Source organism: Xenopus laevis, chromosome 6S (genome assembly GCF_017654675.1).
Source record: "Xenopus laevis strain J_2021 chromosome 6S, Xenopus_laevis_v10.1, whole genome shotgun sequence".
NCBI lineage: Eukaryota > Metazoa > Chordata > Amphibia > Anura > Pipidae > Xenopus > Xenopus laevis.
This window is the reverse complement of record NC_054382.1, coordinates 112,438,215-112,461,136: the sequence shown is the minus strand read 5'-3', so window position 1 is coordinate 112,461,136 and position 22,922 is coordinate 112,438,215. Positions and strand designations below refer to the sequence as shown.

Genomic DNA, 22,922 nt, shown 5'->3' with positions numbered 1-22,922 from the left:
GTGCGAGTGCTGTATGTTCCCCTGTGAGCCCTGGCATCTGATTTTAGAAATACACTGTATTATCCTGCAGGGACACACCCCCTTCAATCGAATCTACTGTATGATGTGGAAACAGCTTAGAAATTGTGCCACTGGGCATTGGTTCAATCACAAGGTTATTAGCTATAACCCCTATCTCGCAAAAGCTCTTATTAAAGGGGAAATAAACCCCTACTATATCACCATGACACACCCACACACCAGACTGATATCTCTCCATACTGATTCATTCCTGTTAATAAAGATATACAATGAATGGTGCCTGGAATCATACAGGTCTACCGATTAACTTATCTACTTTGCCTTAAAGAATTCCCTAAATGAAAGTCCATGTGCTTTCGGCTGGCTTCTTTGTAGATGGGGGGTTGTATTTGGTCCAGTGTCTCCTCCCTCTTTCTTGTGATTCCCAGCCCTGTGACACAGACTTTGTGAGTGCTTTCCTTCCTTGTGTTGGAGCTGCAGCTGCTGCAGTCATGGCTGCTGATGGAATTGACGAGCGCTCCCCTCTCATTTCTCCCAGCTCTGGCAATGTCACCCCTACGGCACCTCCATACATCCATGAAAACAACCTGCAAGGTAAGCAAAAATGCTTAGTGGGTACTCAGCAAAAAACAATGAGTCAGAGCATCAACCTGCATGTGCCCCTTAATTCAAACTCACTGGAGGGAGGAGATAATGCTTTGCAGAGTGTGTGAATCATATAGCTCTCTATTAGACTGCAGAGGTTTGGGCTAATGCAGTGTCTCTGTCTGCTTTGTTTGCCTGTGGCATAAACAAAAGTAGGCACAATCCCCCTCATGTCCCGCTTATGTAATTCCCTGCATAGTTTTGCCATTATCTTGCATGACTGATCTGGGTGGCAAGCTAGAAAATGTGCTGAGTGCTTGGATCATGGCCTTAATTAATAGTTATTTGCTCATGTATTCCACATGAATTTTGGTTGAGTGTGGTCTTGGATGCCATGTGTGTCATTTGTCTATATCTAACTAAGGGTAGTTCTAAAACAAGATTAATTATGCATCGTTTGTTATTAACTCACAGCACCCGTGCTATTTCTACCGTGTAATGAAGGGGTGCCCAAAAGGGAGATCGGGCTCTAACAGTAGACCCTTAGCTGGTGATCAGTAGATCTCAAGACACTGTCAACAAACAGGTTGTTTAAATCACCCTCCTATTACATGCTTTTCAGTCAGATAATTATTATGTTAAGGTTACATAACAAATAGTTGTTTGTTAAATATAGCAATCTAAAGTCTCTCATCAATATAATATTTAAGTAATATTTTCCATGGAACAGAATGCTAACAATGCTTTTATGGATGTAGATCATAATTGGACAACATCACTAAAAGTAGACCTCACATGAGTAAAGTATGGGCACTCCTGGGTAATGTATACAGCCAGGTGTTTTATTTAAATATATATAAATAGTATCTTCCGCTAGCTTCCTGGTCACTGATAGAGAGGAATCATTTGCATCTGAATTAGTTTCAAACAAAGTTTAAATTATTAATGAATTAAAGCAGCTGCTTTGTATGTATATGTTATTTACTTCCGCTGACTCAAACCTCATTCAGTAAATGCTCTGAACTACAACTCTCTGCAGCCCCTATGTACGTGGTTATTGTTGCTGGAAGTTGTTTAGAAACATCACACTGCTATAAAGGGGACTTATTTACACGTTTCCAACAGAAATGCGTGTCTTGTAGGTTAGTGAAGTCCCGTAACTGAGATCATATTTATAAGCCCTCCTTGAGGACCTTCCTAGGTGTTGAACAAACAATTGTCTCTTATTGGCTGATTCGCACCTTCTGCTTCAATTTCTTCTCCAGCATCTTCACTTCAACAAGAGTTGGCAGAGTTTAAAGGAACAGTAACACCAAAAAAATTAAAGTGTTTTAAAGGAATGACAATATAATATAGGGTTGCCCTGCACTGGTAAAAGCTGTGTGTTTTCTTCAGAAACACTACTATAGTTTATATAAACAAGCTGCATGTGGGCAGCCATTCAAAGGTAAAAAAGGAAAAAAGCAGATAACAGATACGTTCTGTAGCATTCAATGCGATTCTTCATCTGTTACCTACTATGTATTATGTCCTTTAATGGCTGCCCTTATGCCACGTAGCAGCTTGTTTATGTAAACTATAGTTGTGTTTCTGAAGCAAACACACCAGTTTTACCAGTGCAGGACAACAGTACATTATATTGTCGTTCCCAGTAGCGTAACTAGATATTACTGGACCCCACAGCAAATTATTTTCAGGCCCCTAAAATGTCAAGGTTGACCTGTTTTACTAATATTTATTTAAAATGTACATGAGTTAGGGCCTCATGGGGCCCCTGTACCTCCTGGGCCCCCTGCAATTGCAGGGTCTGCTTCCTCTGTAGTTACGCCCCTGGTTGTTCCTTTAAAACACTCTCATTTTTTGGTGTTACTGTTCCTTTAAGTTTAAGATGCGCAAGTGTGTTGTTGTAGGTAGCTGAGAGGAAACATTTTTCTTTTGCAGGGAAACTTTATCTGTAGGGGTCACATCATGCTGTGTTGTACCAATAGCCTAAACCAATATACCAAAACGCCCAGATGTGGGTGCGATCCAACTGGATTTTTTAACCTTCCCGATTGAGACCAGTTATGGATCGGGGAAGTCAGTTGGATGGCCCCACACACGGGCCAATAAGCTGCCAGCTAGGTCTGCACTCAGCAGCCGGTGTATGGGGGCCTTAATGCTCCTATCCACACAAACATACTCTCAAGATCAGTTTGATTAAAGGGTCCCCCAAGAGGAAGCCAGTGTTTGGTGTTTTAAGCTGTTTGGTGATACGCGAGTAACCCCTGTCTTATGTGTATTCAACAGGTGCCTTGAGGTTTTTGCTGAGCCCAGTGACTTTGTGGGGATGGGGATCATGATTTTAATTTATTATACAATGTCAACATGCTACATAATTGGTTAAATAACCAGGGGAATCATTGATTCTCCTTGTACCCGTGTACATAGGACTACAGAATAATAAAAGGGTTTCCAATGTATCACTTTTGTATGTCATTTTAATAGTGTGTGAATTTTTAACTGAAATAAAGCTGGTTTGTTTTTGATAACCAAAATATTTGTGTGAGCCCCTAGATTCTCTCCCTTCTTGTATGGTTTTCATATGTATGTAATATTTATTCTGAGAGGAGCTCCCACTGTATGAACAGTGTGATCAGGTTTTGGGCATTATATTAGTGCACCCAACTTTGGTTATAGGTATTTATTTTATTTCTTAAAGGGCAATTAACCTGCCTATATGGGTTTTGGAATATGGGTGGAAAGAAGCTCTGCGCAGAGAGTACCCTGGTTATAAGCAAGGGCTCAGCACAGTGAGGCAGTGATACTTTTAAGAACGTGCCAGGAAGAAAGTGACTTCCTAGATTACAGCCTTGCACATGACATTATTATTACTACGTTTGGTGCACACTTGCATTATATCTACTCTGGCTTCCGCTCTGAAATCTGAGAGCTGTTTTATGCAATTTCTACTTTCTCTTAATATTCTAATAAAAGTGAAAAATAAGCCATAAGCTTCTGAATCGACTTATTTGCTCAGCAATTTTAAAAATCAAACGACAGGGAAGATCCAAAGAGTGCAATTTTTAGGACAGAAGAGCATATGGCTTATTAGGAAGGTAGTAGCAGCAATGAATGTGTTTTAGCTTTTTACCCTGAGGGAATGCCTTTTCAGGTCCATTATAAACTCCATGTGGGATAAAGAGCATGTGTGTCTGAGAAATGCCTGCTGTCTCTCTGCATAAGATGAAAATCCATGCTAAGTGAGTTTCAGTATATTATGCCAGGGCTGTGTGCATGCTGGGTGTTGTAGTGCAGCAACAGCTGCCAGACTGTAGGTCGAGCATGCCTGAGTTTTGTAGAAACAACAAGGAAAAATGATTTAAAAATATAACCTGCTATTACTGCATATAAAGTCGTTGTCCTCTTATCTATTGTGAACTACAATGCCCAACGTCCTTGAGCAAAGGACACCAGCAATTGTACATCACAACAGCTGGAGGTTATACATTTGATGTCCAGACTCCCTAGTGTATAGCTAGTTATTTCATAGGAGGCGCTACTGAAACATACAGATTGTCTCCGCGTATGTGCAACCGAATACATTATATTTTCTGTTGTCAGCTCAATGAGAAAATGAGAACATAACTGAGCTTTGATTTGGCCCAGGAATAACTTTAGTAAATGTGTATTTAGACCTACAGTACAGCATAATTTTCAACATTTTGGAAACAGAAAGAGGGACAAAAAGATTTGCTGCATGGCAAAATATATGGGTCTACAACCATTTATGTGACTACAACCCCTAATTACCATTTTCATGTTATAAAATTTGGCAGTTTATGAAAGTTTGAACACATTTCTGTGGTTTTTATGTGTTGTTACAGTTTTGCCAATGAAGGTGAATTGCATTTTAAGCTGCAAGTCACAGTTTCCCCAAGAGACCTGCTTATCTTAAATTGTTACACTTGTTTCTTTCTTATCTTAAATTGTAACAAATGTATTTAAATGCACATGCCACATATTCTGGGCTCTCTGCCCAAAGCCAATTAAGTTTTAGAAACGTTGTATCTTTTTCTGGCTGTTCAGTGCAGGAGATCAAAGAGAAAGTCAGGACATTTCAGTAACAATCAGGGACTGCAGGTTGAGCTGCCAAAATTGGAGCTGCTTGGTACAGTACAGATGCTACTTGTGTACATTATTTAGCTTTGTTATGCTGCTTTAGCATATGCACCCATTCTGCATACAAACGTGGATTGCTTTGAAAGCAGAGTGATAGCATTACATGGGACAGAAAAAAATGTGCATATATATATATATATATATATATATATATATATATATATATATATATATATATATATATATATATATATATATATATGTGTATATATATATATGTGACACATACAAGAGATTCTCTGCACTCAATCCATTAACAATATATTTAAGACATTGAGACATTTTGTGCCTTAAAGGAGAAGGAAAGGCTAAAACTAAGTAAGCCTTATCAGAAAGGTCTATATAAATACACCAGTAAAACCTCAAAGTAATGCTGCTCTGAGTCCTCTGTCAAAAGAAACACAGTATTTCTTTCCTTCTATTGTGTACACATGGGTTTCAGTATCAGACTTCTTGCCTTCAGCTTAAACCTCCTTGCCCTGGGCGTAAGCATGCTCAGTTCCCTGCTCCCCCCCCCCTCTTCTCAGCTGTAATCTGAGCCCAGAGCTATAAGTGAGCAGGGAGAGACTCAGGCAGGAAGTGATGTCACACCAAGCTAATACTGCAGCTGCTATCCTAAACAGAGAGTTTCTAGAGATTTTTACTCAGGTATGGTAAAGCATTTTGCAGAATAAATATAGCATTCTAGCTTGCACTATTACAGCTAATCTATTGGTAATAAAATGCCTCCATGGTGGTTCATCTTTGAGTTAACTTTTATTATGATGTAGAGCAGGGATCCCCAACCTTTTTAACCTGTGAGCAACATTCAGAAGTAAAAGGAATTGGGGAGCAACACTTAGCATGAAAAATGTTCTTGGGGTGCCAAATAAGTGCTGTGATTGGCTTTTTGGTAGCCTCTATGTGGATTGTCAACCTAAATTGAGGCTCTGTTTGGCACTGCACCTGGTTTTTATGAAACCAAAACTTGCCTCCAAGCCTGGAATTCAAAACTAAGCACCTGCTTTGAGGCCACTGGGAGCAACATCCAAGGGGTTGGAGAGCAACATGTTACTCACGAGCTACTGGTTGGGGATCACTGTTGTAGAGAGTGATATCCTGAGACAATTTGCAATTGTTTTTCATTATTTGAGGTTTTTAGCGTTTTATACAGCAGCTCTCCAGTTTGCAATTTCAGTTATCTGGTTGCCAGGGTCCAAATTACCCTAGCAACCATGCATTGATTTGGATAAGAGGCTGGAATATGAATAGGAGAGGCCTGAATAGAAAGATGAGTAATAAAAAGTAGCAATAACAATACATTTGTAGCCTTACAGAGCATTTGTTTTTTAGATGGGGTTAGTAAGGTTGCCATCTGGCCAGTATTTTACTGGCCTGGCCGGTAAAAATTATGCTTGATGCCAATGTTATTTATAGGGAAAAACCATAAAAATATAGAAAGGCCGGTATTTTATACCAGAAGAGGTGGCAACCCTAGGGGTCAGTGACCCCCATTTGAAAGCTGGAAAGGGTCAAAAGAAGACAGCAAATAATTAAAAGATTATAGAAAATAAATTATGAAGACCAATTGAAAAGTTGCTTAGATTTGGCCATTCTATAACATACTGAAAACTGACTTAAAGGTGAACCACCCCAAAAATACCTTACCCTTTAAACTAAACAGGGATGGTGTGTCCATATATTGCAATATATTTAAGCTGGCCAAAGTCATCCCATATCTGGCCAGTCCTACACTCAACTTTCATCTGATTCATTAAGAATTCTATTGCTTCATTATACATTTTACACAGGGACTAAGTTTTACATGCAAATTACTTGCTGCTTTCAAAGTAAAACTCCCAAACTTGGCTGCCCTTTTATTAGACACCAGTGGGATCACCTGACTATAGCTGGAAAGGGTGGGAGCTACAACATGGAGCTGGTCACTGCTCCTGTATAAACTATAACAAACAAGGGAAAGTTATATACATTATATAATAAAACCACACACACACATGTACATCTACTGATCAATACTGGTTCCTTTTTAATCATTTCAATTTGTTCCCATTCAAGTTGAGAGCAACTTTTAGTTGGAATAAGTCATTCAACCACAGTTAGTGTTACAAAGGCCAAATTGAGATTGTATATGCAGGGACACATGAGCTATGGCCCCCTCTCTTATTATTATAGTCTTATTATTATAGAGAACACAAATCATCAGAACAGTAGAAAGTGAAGGAGAGCTTCGACTACTCTTCATTTCCTTATCTGCCCCTTATATTGACAAATGGAACTTTCAAACCTTTCTGTTTCCTGATTGGCAGGCCACTATATATCTATTAATAACCCTACAAAGCATTGTTTTGTAAAATATTATTGTTTGTGTGTTTGTGGTCACTTGCAATTTCTGATTGGAGGAGGAAGGAAGCAAATCATGGTGATGTTGCCTTGGGGGCAATACGGGTCTATGCAGGCAGAAATACTGTATCAACTCCCCCCATATTTATTAGGAGCTTCCTTGATAGCTCTGGTCTTCTGCAGTAACATCTTCCTCTGTCAGTAATTTGCACCTAAAACTTAACTTACAAAAAATCTGAAAAATTATATTTATTTATATTTTTATTACTCATATTTTTATTACTTATATTTATTTATATTTTTATTACTCGTGTTTCTATTCAGGCCTCTCCTGTTCATATTCCAGTCTCTTATTAAAATCAATGCATGGTTTCTAGGGTAAGTTGGACCCTAGCAACCAGATGGCTGAAATTGCAAACTGGAGAGCTGCTGAATCAAAAGCTAAAAAACTCACAAACCACAAATAATAAAAAATGAAAACCAATTGCAAATTGTTTCAGAATGTCATTCTCTACATCAAAGTTAATTTAAAGGTGAACAACCCCTTGGGTTTGGGTTGGCATATTTCTGCAAAACAACCATTCCCTGAGTCTGAAGGTTACTGAGGCTGTAGCACTATCCAAATTATCTTTCATTATCCAGGAGAATTGGAAATGTTCATTGATTGTTATTGTTCTGTCCTGCCCCCATACCACTCAGTCTCCAACAGGCCATGGCATATTTATTCAGTTATTTTTTCCACTAGCATCAGAGGAAGAGAAGCATAACTATATGGGGGTTATTTATTAAATTCTGAATGCCAAAAACCGGAAACATTCGTGTTTTTTTACTATAAAAAAAAAATACCCCGAGGATGGAAAAAGTTTGAATCCGAAAAACTGGCATCTCAGACCTGCCGAGGTTGCATATAAGTCAGTGGGAGAAGTGCAGAAGATATCCTGATCTGCGCTGGGTTTCGTGCAATAATCTTAAGATTTTGTGGTTTTCGTGCAGAAAATTTCGTACAATCCAATCGTGTTTTTTCCCGCACGGGAAATTTTTGGGAAAATGTACTGATAAATAAGAGCAAAAAAAACCCTGTCCGGGGTTTGGTCGGAGTAGTTTTCAGAAAACGGCGCGATAAATTCTGATTTTGATAAATACGGCCCTTAGTTTCCACCCTGGCCAAACTCAACACTTGAATAAAATATCAGGAACTAACAGGCTAATATGGAGTGACTGTAGCTCAGCTATTCCACAAACGCTGATTTCTGCACATGCTTCACTGAGCTGAAACGAATATGACTTGATTCTTTTAGTTGGTTCTATGGTTTTTTTCTATGGTTTTTTTCTTCAGCTTTTTGCAGTTAACGGCAATTATTATAACATTCTCTTGGGATTGTTTCCATGGTATATAGAAGATGGCTGTCTCATGCTAATACATCATATTCATTTCTCTTACCCAAGCCCGTAACATCACATGAAGCTGGTCACATGGTTTAAGCGGGAGCCAGACAAAGCTAGGTTGTTATATCTTGTATTAAGCATGGCATTAAGCCTATTATGGTTGTAGTTATGAATTCTTCATGACAAAGCAATAGCTGGTGAGACTGGTGTAAGTGTGTTGAGGGGTGTCATTTTCAGCAACAACAAAAAAGAGATCCAAATGCATAAGAAACCGCATAATATCTGTATTGTAAATCACCTTTCTCCACATATTGTGTGTACATAATATTGTACCATTTTCAATGAAAATTCCAATGGCAGACTTAAACTCAGTGGTACATTGATCTATATTTAAAGAGATTCTGTCACTGCTCTGCCCGTTTTTGCGAATTCGCAGTGTGAATAAATTTTCGCAAATGGTGCGCAAATGAGACAGGAGTTTGCGCGAGCGCACCCAATGTGCGAGGTTGTTGTGTGCGAAAATAGCGTTGACAGTAACTTAAATTTGCAGTTTGCAAAACTGTTTTGCGAACATTTTATCTGCGTAATTGAGTCGCAGAGTGTGCGTATAAAGATTCACAATTTGTGAATTGTGACATATTTAAAAAGCTCCTATAGACATTTGCATTGTGAAAAAATAAAATTCGCAATTCTGTTTGCACCCTGTTATTCAGCTTTATAAATATAACCATGCGCAGGTCAAATATATTCACTTTGCGCACCAATCTGCCCTGCATTATACATAATATAATAAAACCACACACATGCATGTACATCCACTGATCAATACTGGTTCCTTTTTAATCATTTCAATTTGTTCCCATCCAAGTTGAGAGCAACTTTTAGTTAGAATAAGTCATTCAACCACAGTTAGTGTTACAAGGGCCACATTGAGATTGTGTATGCAGGGACACATGAGCTATGGCCCCCTCTCTTATTATTATAGTCATTTGTGCAGAGAACACAAATCATCAGAACAGTAGAAAGTGAAGGAGAGCTGCGACTACTCTTCATTTACTTATCTGCCCCTTATATTGGCAAATGGAACTTTCAAACCTTTCTGTTTCCTGATTGGCAGGCCACTATATATCTATCAATAACCCTACAAAGCATTGTTTTGTACAATATTATTGTTTGTGTGTTTGTGGTCACTTGCAATTTCTGATTGGAGGAGGAAGGAAGCAAATCATGGTGATGTTGCCTAGGGAGCAACATGGGTCTATGCAGGCAGAAATACTGTATCAACTCCCCCCATATTTGTTAGGAGCTTCCTTGATAGCTCTGGTCTTCTGCAGTAACATCTTCCTCTGTCAGTAATTTGCACCTAAAACTTAAAGGGATCCTGTCATCAGAAAACATGTTTTTTTTTAAAACGCATCAGTTAATAGTGCTACTCTAGCAGACTTCTGCACTGAAATCCATTTCTCAAAAGAGCAAACAGATTTTTTTTATATTCAATTTTGAAATCTGACATGGGGCTAGACATTTTGTCAATTTCCCAGCTGCCCCTGGTCATGTGACTTGTGCCTGCACTTTAGGAGAGAAATGCTTTCTGGCAGGCTGCTGTTTTTCCTTCTCAATGTAACTGAAGGAGTCTCAGTGGGAGATGGGTTTTTACTATTGAGTGTTGTTCTTAGATCTACCAGGCAGCTGTTATCTTGTGTTAGGGAGCTGCTATCTGGTTACCTTCCCATTGTTCTGTTGTTAGGCTGCTGGGGGGCGGAGGGAGGGGTGATATCACTCCAACTTGCAGTAAAGAGTGATTGAAGTTTATCAGAGCACAAGTCACATGACTTGGGGCAGCTGGGAAAATTCCAATGGCAGACTTAAACTCAGTGGTACATTGATCTATATTTAAAGAGATTCTGTCACTGCTCTGCCCGTTTTTGCGAATTCGCAGTGTGAATAAATTTTCGCAAATGGTGCGCAAATGAGACAGGAGTTTGCGCAAGCGCACCCAATGTGCGAGGTTGTTGTGCGCGAAAATAGCGTTGACAGTAACTTAAATTTGCAGTTTGCAAAACTGTTTTGCGAACATTTTATCTGCGTAATTGAGTCGCAGAGTGTGCGTATAAAGATTCACAATTTGTGAATTGTGACATATTTAAAAAGCTCCTATAGACATTCGCATTGTGAAAAAATAAAATTCGCAATTCTGTTTGCACCCTGTTATTCAGCTTTATAAATATAACCATGCGCAGGTCAAATATATTCACTTTGCGCACCAATCTGCCCTGCGAAAAGTTTATAAATGACCCCCAATATGTCTTGACCCATGTCCGATTTCAAACTTAAATTAAATTGGAGCAGCACTATTAACTGATGCATATTGAACAAAAACATGTTTTCCCATGACAGTATCCCTTAAAAGAACAACCCATGTCAGCAACCCTGCATAACCCAGCTAAAAATCATGCCTCAGTGTATTTAATGTAATGAAAGAAGAGTGAGTGTTTGTGCAAAGTTAACAAATTACTAGGAATTACTGAACTTGGCATTATTTAATGTATTCACTGCAGAGGTGATGATAAAATCCTTATGTAATCAAAGCTATGAAGAAAACTCATAGAGAAATTGGATTTAGTCTGCCACTCCCGCACAGAATTGCAAGTGGCCATTGAAGCAGTTGTTGGAAAGTAACGAGATCTCCCACCTTTTTTTTTTTTTTAAAGTTGTAACCCATATTTTAGGCAATTTTTGGGTTGGTTACTAATTTGTTGCTCCATGTATTTCTGGATGCTCCGTGTGACAACCAATTATGTTGAAATTTGGGAATAAAAGCACTTATTTTCCTTAGAGGGTATTAGAATCACAACAGGATGACTGATACATTCAAATAATTCCTACTCCAGAGCGTAACAGCGTAACTGGTCCCTTCATCCAATTTACATACGGGGCCCATTTACGGGGCCCATTTACTTAGCTTGAGTGAAGGAATAGAAGAAAAATTACTTAGAATTTTGAATGATCGAATATGGCTACTTCGACCATCGAATAGGCTACTTCGACCTTCAACTACCACTTTGACTTCGAGATCGATTCGAACTAAGAATCGGTCGACTATTCGACCATTCGATAGTCGAAGTACTATCTCTTTAAAAAATACTTCGAAACCCTACTTCGGCAAATAAAACCTACCGAAGCCAATGTTAGCCTATGGGGAAGGTCCCCATAGGCTTCCTAACGATTTTCTGATCGAAGGAAAATCGTTTGATCGATGGATTAAAATCCTTCGAATCGTTCGATCGTAGGAATTGCGATAAATCCTTCGACTTCGATATTTGAAGTCGAAGGATTTACATTCGGCAGTCGAATATCGAGGGTTGATTAACCCTCGATATTCGACCCTATGTAAATTTGCCCGTACATGTTTGTATTTTTAATTTTATTCTTTTTTAATGTTATGACAATTACACAGTGATGTATACATTAACAATAAGTAAAAAGTAAATAAATATTAACAGAAAGGCATTTATATAACAATCAGTGGTTTAGTATGCGTTGTACATATTTATTAAATGGTATAGGCCAAAAAGCCCTCAGTTTCATCCCTGTCTGGTCTCCTATTTGACTCTTAGGGGGTTATTTACTAAACTCTGATTATTTTCTGGTTGGAGTTTTAAAGGGGAAAACACAACATTATTTGAGAATAATGAATCTGCTATTTGCTGGAGAGTCTTTAAAAAACAACTAACTGGATCTAACAGTCAATCACTGTTACAGGTTCTGATTATTGTTTCTTTTCCAATGTACTTTGCAAAGAAACAAAGTGATGACGTTATTTTCATACAGAACATATAAATAAAACTAATATAAATATATGATTTCATGAAAAGGTTTACATTCACTGCTTTGCGAGAACACAATAGGGGTCATTTATTACCTACAGGGTGCAAATTCCAAAAAAAGATTGCAATTTGTCCATTTTTTTGCACTTTGTTTTCTGCCCTATAGGTAGAAGAATTGCCGTAGGTCTCTCTGTGTTTGATTTTTGAGCATCAAGCCCTGCATGTGCCCCATAAATAAAGCATTTGGAATTGCAGTATTCCTTAGGGCAGGAGGGTAGGCACATAGGTGCCCTCCTGCCTGTCCCCTAGCTTGCTCTTCATTAGACCCTTATGGGGGAAATGTAATAAAAGTGGCAAAGAGCAAAACAATTTGCACAGAAAAGAATAAAACTTTGCATTTTGCAATGTAATACTCTTTCTTAAACTGTTATTGCATTGCGAATTTTCATTGTGCACTTTGCATTGTCATTGCGCATTGCCTACTTTTAAGAAGTGCTTGAAGGGGTTGTAATCTTTTGGAGCAGACGTAACAACTTTATCAGTAAAAACTTTTATTACATTCACTGCGCATTGGTGCAAACTATAAAATCCACAAACCTTCTTCCACTGTCGGAAGTGGTCGCTAAACAGTTTCCGAGTTCGCAAAAGATATATTAAATCCCCGGAAAAGATTTTTTTCTTTTACCCACTTTTATGACATTCCACCCATTCGTTTTATGTCTGGCGTCATAGTATATGACCACTCATAACTCTTCTCCTAAGGCTGCCATGCCACTTATTTGCGCATTCTGTTAATGGTAACACAAAACAAAAACCGTGTTAGCCAGTAGCAAAAATAACAAATAAAAAAACAAATACAAAAAGTATATACTGTAGGTATCACGTCTGCAATACTTTTTGTTTGTTTTTTTATTTGTTATTCTGTTATTGTGAAACTGTTTTAAGATTTATGACCATGTTGTAAAAAATGCAGAAAATGTAACGTTTGGTGATACCTTTTATTGGCTAACTGAATAAATAACAATTGCAAGCTTTCGGAACACACAGGCCCCTTCGTCCGGTATTTTGCTTGACGTCAATAAAAGGTATCACCAAACTTTACATTTTCTGCACTGTGAAACTGGAAACCTAGTTACAATCTGCTAGTGTGCCCAGTGGGATGGGGTCTGGTGACCTGGTCAACCATAGTATGTGATTTGCATCCTTTTTTTGTTATCAAATTACTTTGGTGATACTAGTGCCTTAGGGGGTGGTAATTTGCAATATTGCACTGCTATGAAAAAGTAGTGATAGTAAATAACTTCTAGTAGATTAACCTTGCCCTCTAATAGATGAGATTGAGAGGGCCCAAACCTTGACTGGTAAATATACAGTGTGGTATTTGAAAGGACAAGCTGTCAAGGCAGTAGGATGGTTCTGGCATTAGCCACTTAGACCAGTGATGGGTGACTTATTTGACCATAACATGATGTTTTACTTCTGATTTTTTTTGTACCAGTTTCTGAATTTGTTGCCACATGGCCTTTTGCTGCACAATGTTGCTTATAAACAAACAGCATGTGGAGCAGTCTTCATCACTGTAGCTCCTGTGAAATATGGAGCCCCAAAAATTACTTCTTTCCCTCTAGCTTTGATAGCCATAATATTGACATTACCTGCCTAGTGCTTAGATTTTTTGTACCCAAAGCATGATGACATTCAGATCTGCTTAATTAACTTGTGAATTGGATATGTAGCTTTGCGGCACACTCCTACTGCAGTAAAAACATGGCCTGGCATCTGGGATGTAATATGTTAACATTCATGCAATATCTGAAGGGGAAGCCATATCAGCAATGCATTATTGCTTACTGTGCCACTATTAAAACAGGTTTCACACTTGACTTTTATGCTGTGTCCACTTTATGTGGCTCCCTTCTTTCAGCGATTAACGCAAATGATCCTGCTGCCCTGTACATTCACTGAGCGCAGCACAACAGGTAGGCAGGTACCCCCCTAAGCCCTTTAACAAAAATATATGTCCCGTGAGTTGTAATTCATAAAATGTCCAAAATGTATTAAAGTAGCATAATAACAGATTAAAAGTAAGCACATACTGACCCCATATAACCCACCTTCGTACCCTCCGGTACTTAATCATAGGTGTTTATGCCAGTATTACATTAATCATGAAATTTAAAACCAGGGTAATCCCACCCAATTCTTCTTAAAATCAATCAATAAGGTTAGCCCAACCTCTTCATTTTGGCCATACATTTTTATGAATTATGGGACGGGACGTATACTGTATTTTTGTTAAATGGCTATTTAAAGGAAAAGGAAAGTCTTCTTCCACATGGGGTCACCAAATGTTAGGCAACCCCAAGTGATTGTATTTACTTACCTGAAACCCCGGGCCAGTGCTCCTATCAGTAGGAAACTGCACTGGCCCAGGGTTTTTCCAGCGAGCACCACGGAGCGATCCTCTTCCGGCTTCTTCTTTCTTCTCCCGGCTGCACATGCGCAGTAGAGTGAAAAGCTGAACTTTAACTAAAAAGTCGGCTATTTTGTTCTACTGCGCATGCGTATCCCCTGGGAAATTTATAGAATGAAGAAGCCGGAAGAGGATTGCTACTCCATAGCACCAATACCCAGTCCTCCAGTCCTAGCATTCTTGCCAAACAAGATATTACCAATTCCAATTGAGACAGGGACTGTATACAACATTTTATGGGCAAACACACAGAGTTGTATGCAGTTCTGGTGTTGCAAGTGTCAAAATGCTTAATTTATAAATCTCAAAGAAGCAATGTTGCACTTGACTTTAAAATATTCCACCATCAGTCTCTTTCACCTCTTTTCTCCCCATAGTTAAGCTTTGCTTTTTCACACAAAGTATGCGATTGATAAAGCCAAGCAGAACTCTTTTTTTAGCTTATTGGTTGTACCATTGTATGTTGTCTGTATGTTGATTATATACACCCAATTATTGTACAGCACTGTAGAATATGTTGGGACATTCTAAATATGAGTTAATACTAACTGACATTAGGCAAAGTTGATTCTGGTTTTCAGCCTCACTGCTAGTGTCAGTTCAGTGTAAAATAGGACAGGATGAACTGTGCCTCCTGAGCTGAAATACTATCATTCTTTGAATCTCTGCCTCTGAGACATGCTGTCCTTTTTAGCCAGTATGGTCAATTATCTGGAAATCTGTTATCCAGAAGGCTCCAAATTATGGCATTGCCATTTCCCATAGAGTCCTATAAATGTATTGGTTTAACCACCCTGGGGTGTTTAAAAAAAGTTACATGTTTTTACACAGCTTTAAGAAAAGGGGTCCCGTATTGTGGCAAAAATCCTATAACGGAGAACCCATGATTTAAGCCAAAATAAAATGCATAACATAAAAATATAGGAAGTACAAGAAGTAGTATTCCCCTACCATTTTAGACGTCCACTCCTAATGTTGCCATTCATGCCCAGATTTGGAACAGCAGGTTGACAAGTTTCAACTATACTTTCTGGGCAAGTATGGAGGGTATATTGAGGGCCATTTAGGCTGAAAATTCTGCAATCCTGGTGGGTTGAGTATCAGTCTTAATGGAAAAGAAGTAAAAAGGATCTGCAGCTCTGCAGACTGATCAATTGGTGTACGGTATGCAGGGCCACCATCAGGGGGGGACAGGGGGGAAAGTTGTAGGGGGCCCGAGGGTAAGGGGGGCCCAGCCACGCCACACTTACTTGATTAGTCGGGCACCCCATCTTTCTGAGAGCTGCTGACTTCGGGAGGGCTTGGACGTTTAAGGGGCCCTGGTCACCAATTTAGGCCACCAATTTGTTTTCTAATGTGGGATCCTAGCCACCAATATTTTTAATGGGGGGGCCCTGGCCACCAATATCTTTTTATTTTTTAGTAACGTGTGGGAACCCTAGCCACCAATGTATTTTTTGTTTTTTTACTGTGTGGTGGGGGTGGATCTGTAGGTGGGGCTTGCGGTGGGTGCAGCCCAGGGAGCCCAGGAAATTTTGTCGAATGGGGCCCTGCGATTTCTGATGGTGGTCCTGACGGTATGGGTCAGCCTGCATATGGCTACCTTGATTTGTGAGTAAGGAGAGAGATAAGATGATTAGACGTCTAATAAAACATTTCCTGTCCTTTTGATAGTGGCAGTTGCAGCTGCAGGGTGGACATCTCTGATGTGTTTGTCCCTTGTACCCTCTTCTCCTGTGGGCCGTTCAAGCATCTCTTTATTTTGAACAGTTCCTTATTTATAGTTTTAAACTTCCACACAGCTTTCCTAGGTTGCGGTAATTTGGGGATGTAATTACTAGGAACTGCCATTGCCTGTGGGAAAAGACTTCTCTTGGGTTCTTTCTTTCAGAGAAATATCTCTGCGGCTTGTCACTGTTTCTGTAAAGTTTGATTTTTTTACAACTAATTATGCTCCCCTGAAGGTACATACAAAAAAAAAACTCCTTTTCTGCTTCTCACTTGAAGGTTAATGAAAGGCAGATCCATCCAGGACGTCATCACAGCTGTGAGTAATATCTGTCTGATGGGACTTTTTTTTTAAATTCCCTTTGGGATGATAATTTATTTCAATCGGTAACTTCTGGCCCATCTTTGGAATCCATCATCGCAGCCTTCAAAAACATCAGCAAAGATAATTGTAAGATCTCAGAACTGAGACAAGACTATCCCCAATGCGTGATATAGAACAGGAATATCTAACTAGGGATCCACAGGCCAGATGTGGCTTGCAAAAAGATTTCTTTGGCCCCAGCATGCGTGGATTCCACAGACCTCTTTGTATAATGCTGCAAAGCTTTGAATGCTTTCAAGTAAAGCATATGGTGGTGCAGTGGTTGGCATTGGAGAAGGTTTAATTCCAGCCAGGGCTCTGAAGTATTAAATGACTGAAGTGACTATTAAGGTACCAGGCTGGTGCTGTAAGTCACTGTGTATTAAGGTGAACCGACAGAGGACAGAACCGGTCATCAATTTCATTATTTTTCTATTGCCTACTGAGTCCCAGCCCTGCTTTGTCCCTGTAACACAGGAAGAAACACCTTATACTGAGTATAATAACATGATTCAGAGGGGATGGCATATTATATTTGAGATGCCAGCAATACTATTTTCACATAAATACTGTATTTGCAAAATATTCTGACATTCATGACTTCAATATGTAGAACTACAATTTAGCAATCCTATGACTGGAGTAACCAGAAGGGACAATACAGGGGGCTGCATCCGAAAAGAGGATTATCCATAACTGCATGTTTTTTGTCCAGAGCTCAGTAATGCTTTCCTGGTTTCTGAGGGGGTTAAATCTTTTCACAGAATGCGGCTTCCTCCCCAAATTCCTTTGAGTTGACAGGTTTTCTGTTCTGAAGTCTGAGTCACTAAATGTCAGAATTATTTTGACAGTCTTTTGCTTAAAGCTCAGCACCAGGCAGAGTTATGATAATGCCATGTGAGTTGGCATCAGCCCAGTGGATGCCAATAGTGCAAAAGACTCTTCTCAGAGAAACAAGTCTGTTTTATACTGTAGATATATGTAATTTTATTTGTAGGCTGCCTAAATGCTTTATTTTCCATTGATGTCTCATGATTTGAAATGTTTTACCCATTACAATAAGGGGAGCATTCTTGCTCCCATGACACATTGCTTGTAAGGTGCTTCTTTTAGAGCAAGAGCCTTCTTCCAAGGTCAAGCAACCCTTAACATTATCTACACTGTAATAAATTAACAACCAGTAGCCAAATATACCTTTTTCTTAGCCCATCATTGTACTCCCTACTGCATTCCTTAGACCTTCTTTTCTAGGACAAATTATATGCAAAAAGATGAATTATTATCACACTTTACTTTTCATCATATCACATCAACAACCTCCTCACCTTTATTTTAAAGGAGACAAACCGATTCAAGATTTTCATAGAAAATAGGCCCTGGCATTTCAAGTACATGGAATGGATTCAATAAATAAATTCTGTCTATGGCATCTAATAGCAGCCCCTCTGGCATTTACCAAAATCTCCAGGGCCTGTACCACCTCTTCAACCGTGACTGTTGCAGTAGTGATATAGGGGGATAAATACAACTACTTTCTTCATTTTATCCTCTCATTTATTTTCTGTAGTTGTACTAGTTTTTGTTTCAGTGCATGTTGTTCAATGCTGTATAATAAATAAATATATAAATAAATAAATACAGGTATGACATCTGTTATCCGGAAAGCTTTGAATTACAGAGAGGCTATCTCCCATAGGCTCTGTTTTATTTACATAATCCAAATTTTTCAAAATGATTTCCCCTTTCTCTGTAATAATACAACAGTAGCTTGTACTTTATCCAAACTAAGATATAATTAATCCTTACTGGAAGCAAAACAAATCTATTGAGTTTATTTAATGTTTACATGATTTTCTAGTAGACTTGAGGTTTGAAGATCCTTTATCCGGTTGCTAAAACTACTGTCCTATATGGTCCTTATTGTTGCTATATAAACTTCAGCATTAACAAATAATTTACAGATGCACCAATTTGAATTGTATTCTGTATATACATATAATTGCAGTGGAGCTTTAGGAAAAGGCTTTCTCTATAGTGCTCATTTCTTGTCAAGTGGATGCAACTATCTGTGCAGCTTGACAGGGTCACATGAAGATAATGGACTGACATAACTGTCATCTATTTGTGTATTTCAGGCTGGGTTTTAACCTTATGTCTCGGTTGTATAATTTGTAGATAATATGTTTAAAATGAAGCATGTTTAATGGTCAGGAGGAGGCTGGATGTCTTGGCCATTTTCTAGGTTAAAGAGGAACTGTCATGGCAATAAACTGTGGTTGTTTACAATACAAAAAATGCACTGAGTGTGATGTATAAAAGAAGCCCAAATGTTGTATTATAAAATATATTAAAAGGTAAAAGAGCTAAAATAATTTCCAAATAACTTAAATCAGGTTCTGCTAACGTGTAAAATATTGCTTTGTGGAAGGGTAGAAAAGCATATTATGATTTATTACAGCAATTAAAAAATGTTTAAAAAATGTTTTTTGTACTACAATGTATAGAATGGCTTATTATTGTCGCTCCACAATTTATTTCTGTGCAAACTGAAATCAATTTGCAACACTGGGGACATGGATAACTGACTCATACTTGCACAACCCACCAGTATCCTTGTACCTTCAGAAGGCTGATCTTGAGATGATCTCGTTTTTATGAAGGATGGCCTTCATGTAATGGACACATGAAGAAGTGTCCTCATCATTTATTATAAAATGCTACAACCATCTTTCACCAAATATAAATTGGGCTGGAGCTCTCTTCTCTTCTCTTCTCCTCTACTTTTTATTTTTGGCTGTTGATGAGAGTAACACACAGATTTCATCAGCTCATCTTATTCTGCTGCCTCTTTAAGTTCCTTATAGTTTTCAGACTTCCCCACCATTTGTTGTTTGCATCTATTTAATATCTATTTAAATTATATTATATATTCCGTTTCCATAATGGTCTTCACATTCTCTACACCTGCCTTCTGGACTTTTTAAACCCACTCTCTATATCTTGCACCTGAATGTGCAATACAGTCTACACATGTGACTTTGATTATGGTATGTATTGTGTTTTTACTGAAGTCTGCAGCTACTCAGTAGTAGGCTGCTTAGTCTCAAAGAAAGGAATCTAGTAGTCTTTCCTTGTAGAGAGGTCTGTCAGGAGGTGAGCTAACAGAAGCCAAGGAGGAACGGGCATATGAAACTTGCCAATTGGACAGTAGATGTAGGAGAAGAAGAAAGTGTCTTAATGTGCATATTGGGCAACCATTGGTTAGAGCTAGGGTACATGATGCATTTGATCTCCACTGCTGACTGACCAGCAACAGAACTGTTGAGACTAGACCATTTGTCCTCTGTTATCATTTATACTTGAGCGTGTTCCATAGCTTAACATAATCACAGACAATGCAACAGAGGAGATGCAAAGAGCTAATGGAGTAATTGTGAAGCATGGCACATTTGATTTTTGGGGCATTCTGTTTCAAAATGAACATTGAGCTGAGGTTCTACTGTTATTACTGTGACGTCTCATACTATTATAGTTTTTTAATTCCAACGAACAGGCATGATTAGAGCCTATTTAATCTGTATACCTTGATTCCTTTCTGCTTCCCCCTTTCACTGAAGACCAGGCACTTTCATAAATGTTGCTTTATGGAAGAGAGAAACATATTCAACAGCACTATCACTGCTCTAAAAGGATTATTACTTTCAGAATGGATTATGAGCTGGTAGAATTATATAATACAGGATTCATTATTTTAATGCTTATAAATAGGGAACAGTACAAGCACATTTACTCCTGGCATCAGTCGCAGAAAGTTATGTCAGACAAAGCACAGCTCTTGCTAAACCTACATTAGATACAATGGCTGCTAATGGCTCTTGCATTGGCATTAAGTTAACTCAGCCCTTGATTAGATTTAAAATTCAAGAATAGCAACAAACTGCAACTTATTCTGTCCTTAGTGTTGTGCCTACTGTTTGTACTGCCTTCTGTTCTTGTGTTTAACAAATGTTGACGTGTAGTTTTACAAGAAATATTGTCTCTCCGCAGCTGAACTGCCACCTCCATATACAGCCATTGCCAGCCCAGATGCCGGCGGTGTTCCTGTGATAAACTGTCGCGTGTGTCAGTCTCTTATTAATTTGGATGGCAAGCTTCATCAGCATGTGGTGAAATGCACAGTCTGCAATGAAGCCACGGTAAAATCTTATTTTTGAGATTCAAAAAAAGTCTTCATGAAACATTAGATTATTGGCTCCTGTATAAAAGAGATATAATGAATTCAATAAAAGATGTAGATGGAAGAAAAGAACAAAAATTAGCATTTCACAGTGTAATATTCTTTATTAAACTGTTAATACAATGGGTATTGTATAAAAAGAACAGAGGCGCCAAAAGAATAAAAGGATATAAATGAGTTTAAAAACCAAAACTTGGTAATCAGAGGAGGCAGTAGTGGACTTACCTCCTCCAAGCAGACACAAAACGACTGTAATTAAGCAGTCAAAATTTATTAACGAACTCCAATCAGTGCAACGCCTTTCACGGGCTCAGACCCGCTTCTTCAGGCAATAAACATAGGAGTTACAGCATCTGGCAGTAGTATACACAGAGGCGCTAAGTGTGTATACTACTGCCAGATGCTGTAACTCCTATGTTTATTGCCAGAAGAAGCGGGTCTGAGCCCGTGAAACGCGTTGCACTGATTGGAGTTCGTTAATAAATTTTGACTGCTTAATTACAGTCGTTTTGTGTCTGCTTGGAGGAGGTAAGTCCACTACTGCCTCCTCTGATTACCAAGTTTTGGTTTTTAAACTCGTTTATATCCTTTTATTCTTTTGGCGCCTCTGTTCTTTTTATACAATACTAAGTCCACCCTGGGTGGAGGGTTGATACCCTTTTTCTATCTACAGAGAGCGACTTCTTAATCCTGAGTGGGGTCAGGACAATCTCCCCACCTGCCTTTACAGTGGTTGCCTATTGGTAACCTTGGTTTGTGAGTATATGTTATCTACTCTTATTTCATTATCCCTTACCAATACATATTACACTATTGGGGCTCTTGGTGTTCCTTTTGTTAATACAATGGGCACTGGTGCAAATGATAAAATCCGGAATCTCTTTTGTACTGGCAGATGGGGTCCCTAGATACTTTCTAGGTTCATGAATAGCAAATAACCTTCGCTCAAAAAATTTTGTACAAAGAAACAATATTTATCATTTTTTTTTCCATTAATGACTTTTAATTAATCCTGCCTTAGAGTTATAAAACAATGTCTTGAACTAGAAAAGGGATGAGTATAAGATTGTTTGGTTTTACTTTAGTTATCCCTGAGAAACAATAAAATTCTGTGTATGCAGATTCCCCCATGAGCCCCTTTCACTTGGATGGATTCTGTTCTCAAGCTAGCCTTGGTCACTACTACCCTGGACTTGAGGCAGAACCACCTGTAGTGTCAGTGACACTCAAAAGATGGCCTAACAAAATCCAAGATGGTAAGCTCCTGTGCAGGTCTGAATCGTTACTGTTATAGGGATAAAGGGCCTTAAAGGGCATGTAAAGGCAAAAAAATAAAATCCCATTTTTACTTTAATGAAAAAGAAACCTATCTCCAATATACTTTAATTAAAAACTGTGTACCGTTTTTATAAGAAACCTGACTGTATGCAGTGAAATTCTACCTTCATTTACGGCTGTGGATAGGAATTGTCAGATGGTCCCTAACTGCTGAGCAGGGAAACAATCATACTTATGAACAGCAGGGGGAGCCCCCGCCTTACTTCCCAGCCATGCAGAACTCAAGCAGCTTTGTTTATGACAATCCCTAAGCAGCCCAGACCACACTGAGCATGTGCACAGTCTTAGTCTTGCAAAGATGTTTAACAAAGTTACAAGATGGTGACCCCCTGTAGCCAACTTTGAAAGCATAAAATATTTGTTTGATTAGGCTTGTGGTGCAGTAAGTTCATGCTTATATTTAGTATACAAAATACAGCATTTCTAGCCTTGTACTATTTTAGACTTTACATGCCCTTTAAG

General features: G+C 38.6%; 1 protein-coding gene across 2 annotated transcripts in view; it reads left to right on the top strand.

Annotated features, from left to right (window-relative positions):
- The first annotated feature begins 305 nt into the window (after window positions 1–305).
- pip4p2.S (phosphatidylinositol-4,5-bisphosphate 4-phosphatase 2 S homeolog) overlaps window positions 306–22,922 on the top strand; it is a 35,025-nt gene continuing 12,408 nt past the window's right edge. Inside the window, exons 1-2 of one of the 2 annotated variants that reach the window (XM_018223857.2) lie at window positions 306–615; window positions 20,933–21,081. In XM_018223857.2, coding sequence (XP_018079346.1) covers window positions 360–615; window positions 20,933–21,081 — 405 coding nt within the window. In that variant the 5' untranslated portion in view covers window positions 306–359. The remainder of the gene's footprint in view (window positions 616–20,932; window positions 21,082–22,922) is intronic. The other variant, XM_018223856.1, reaches the window with a different exon arrangement.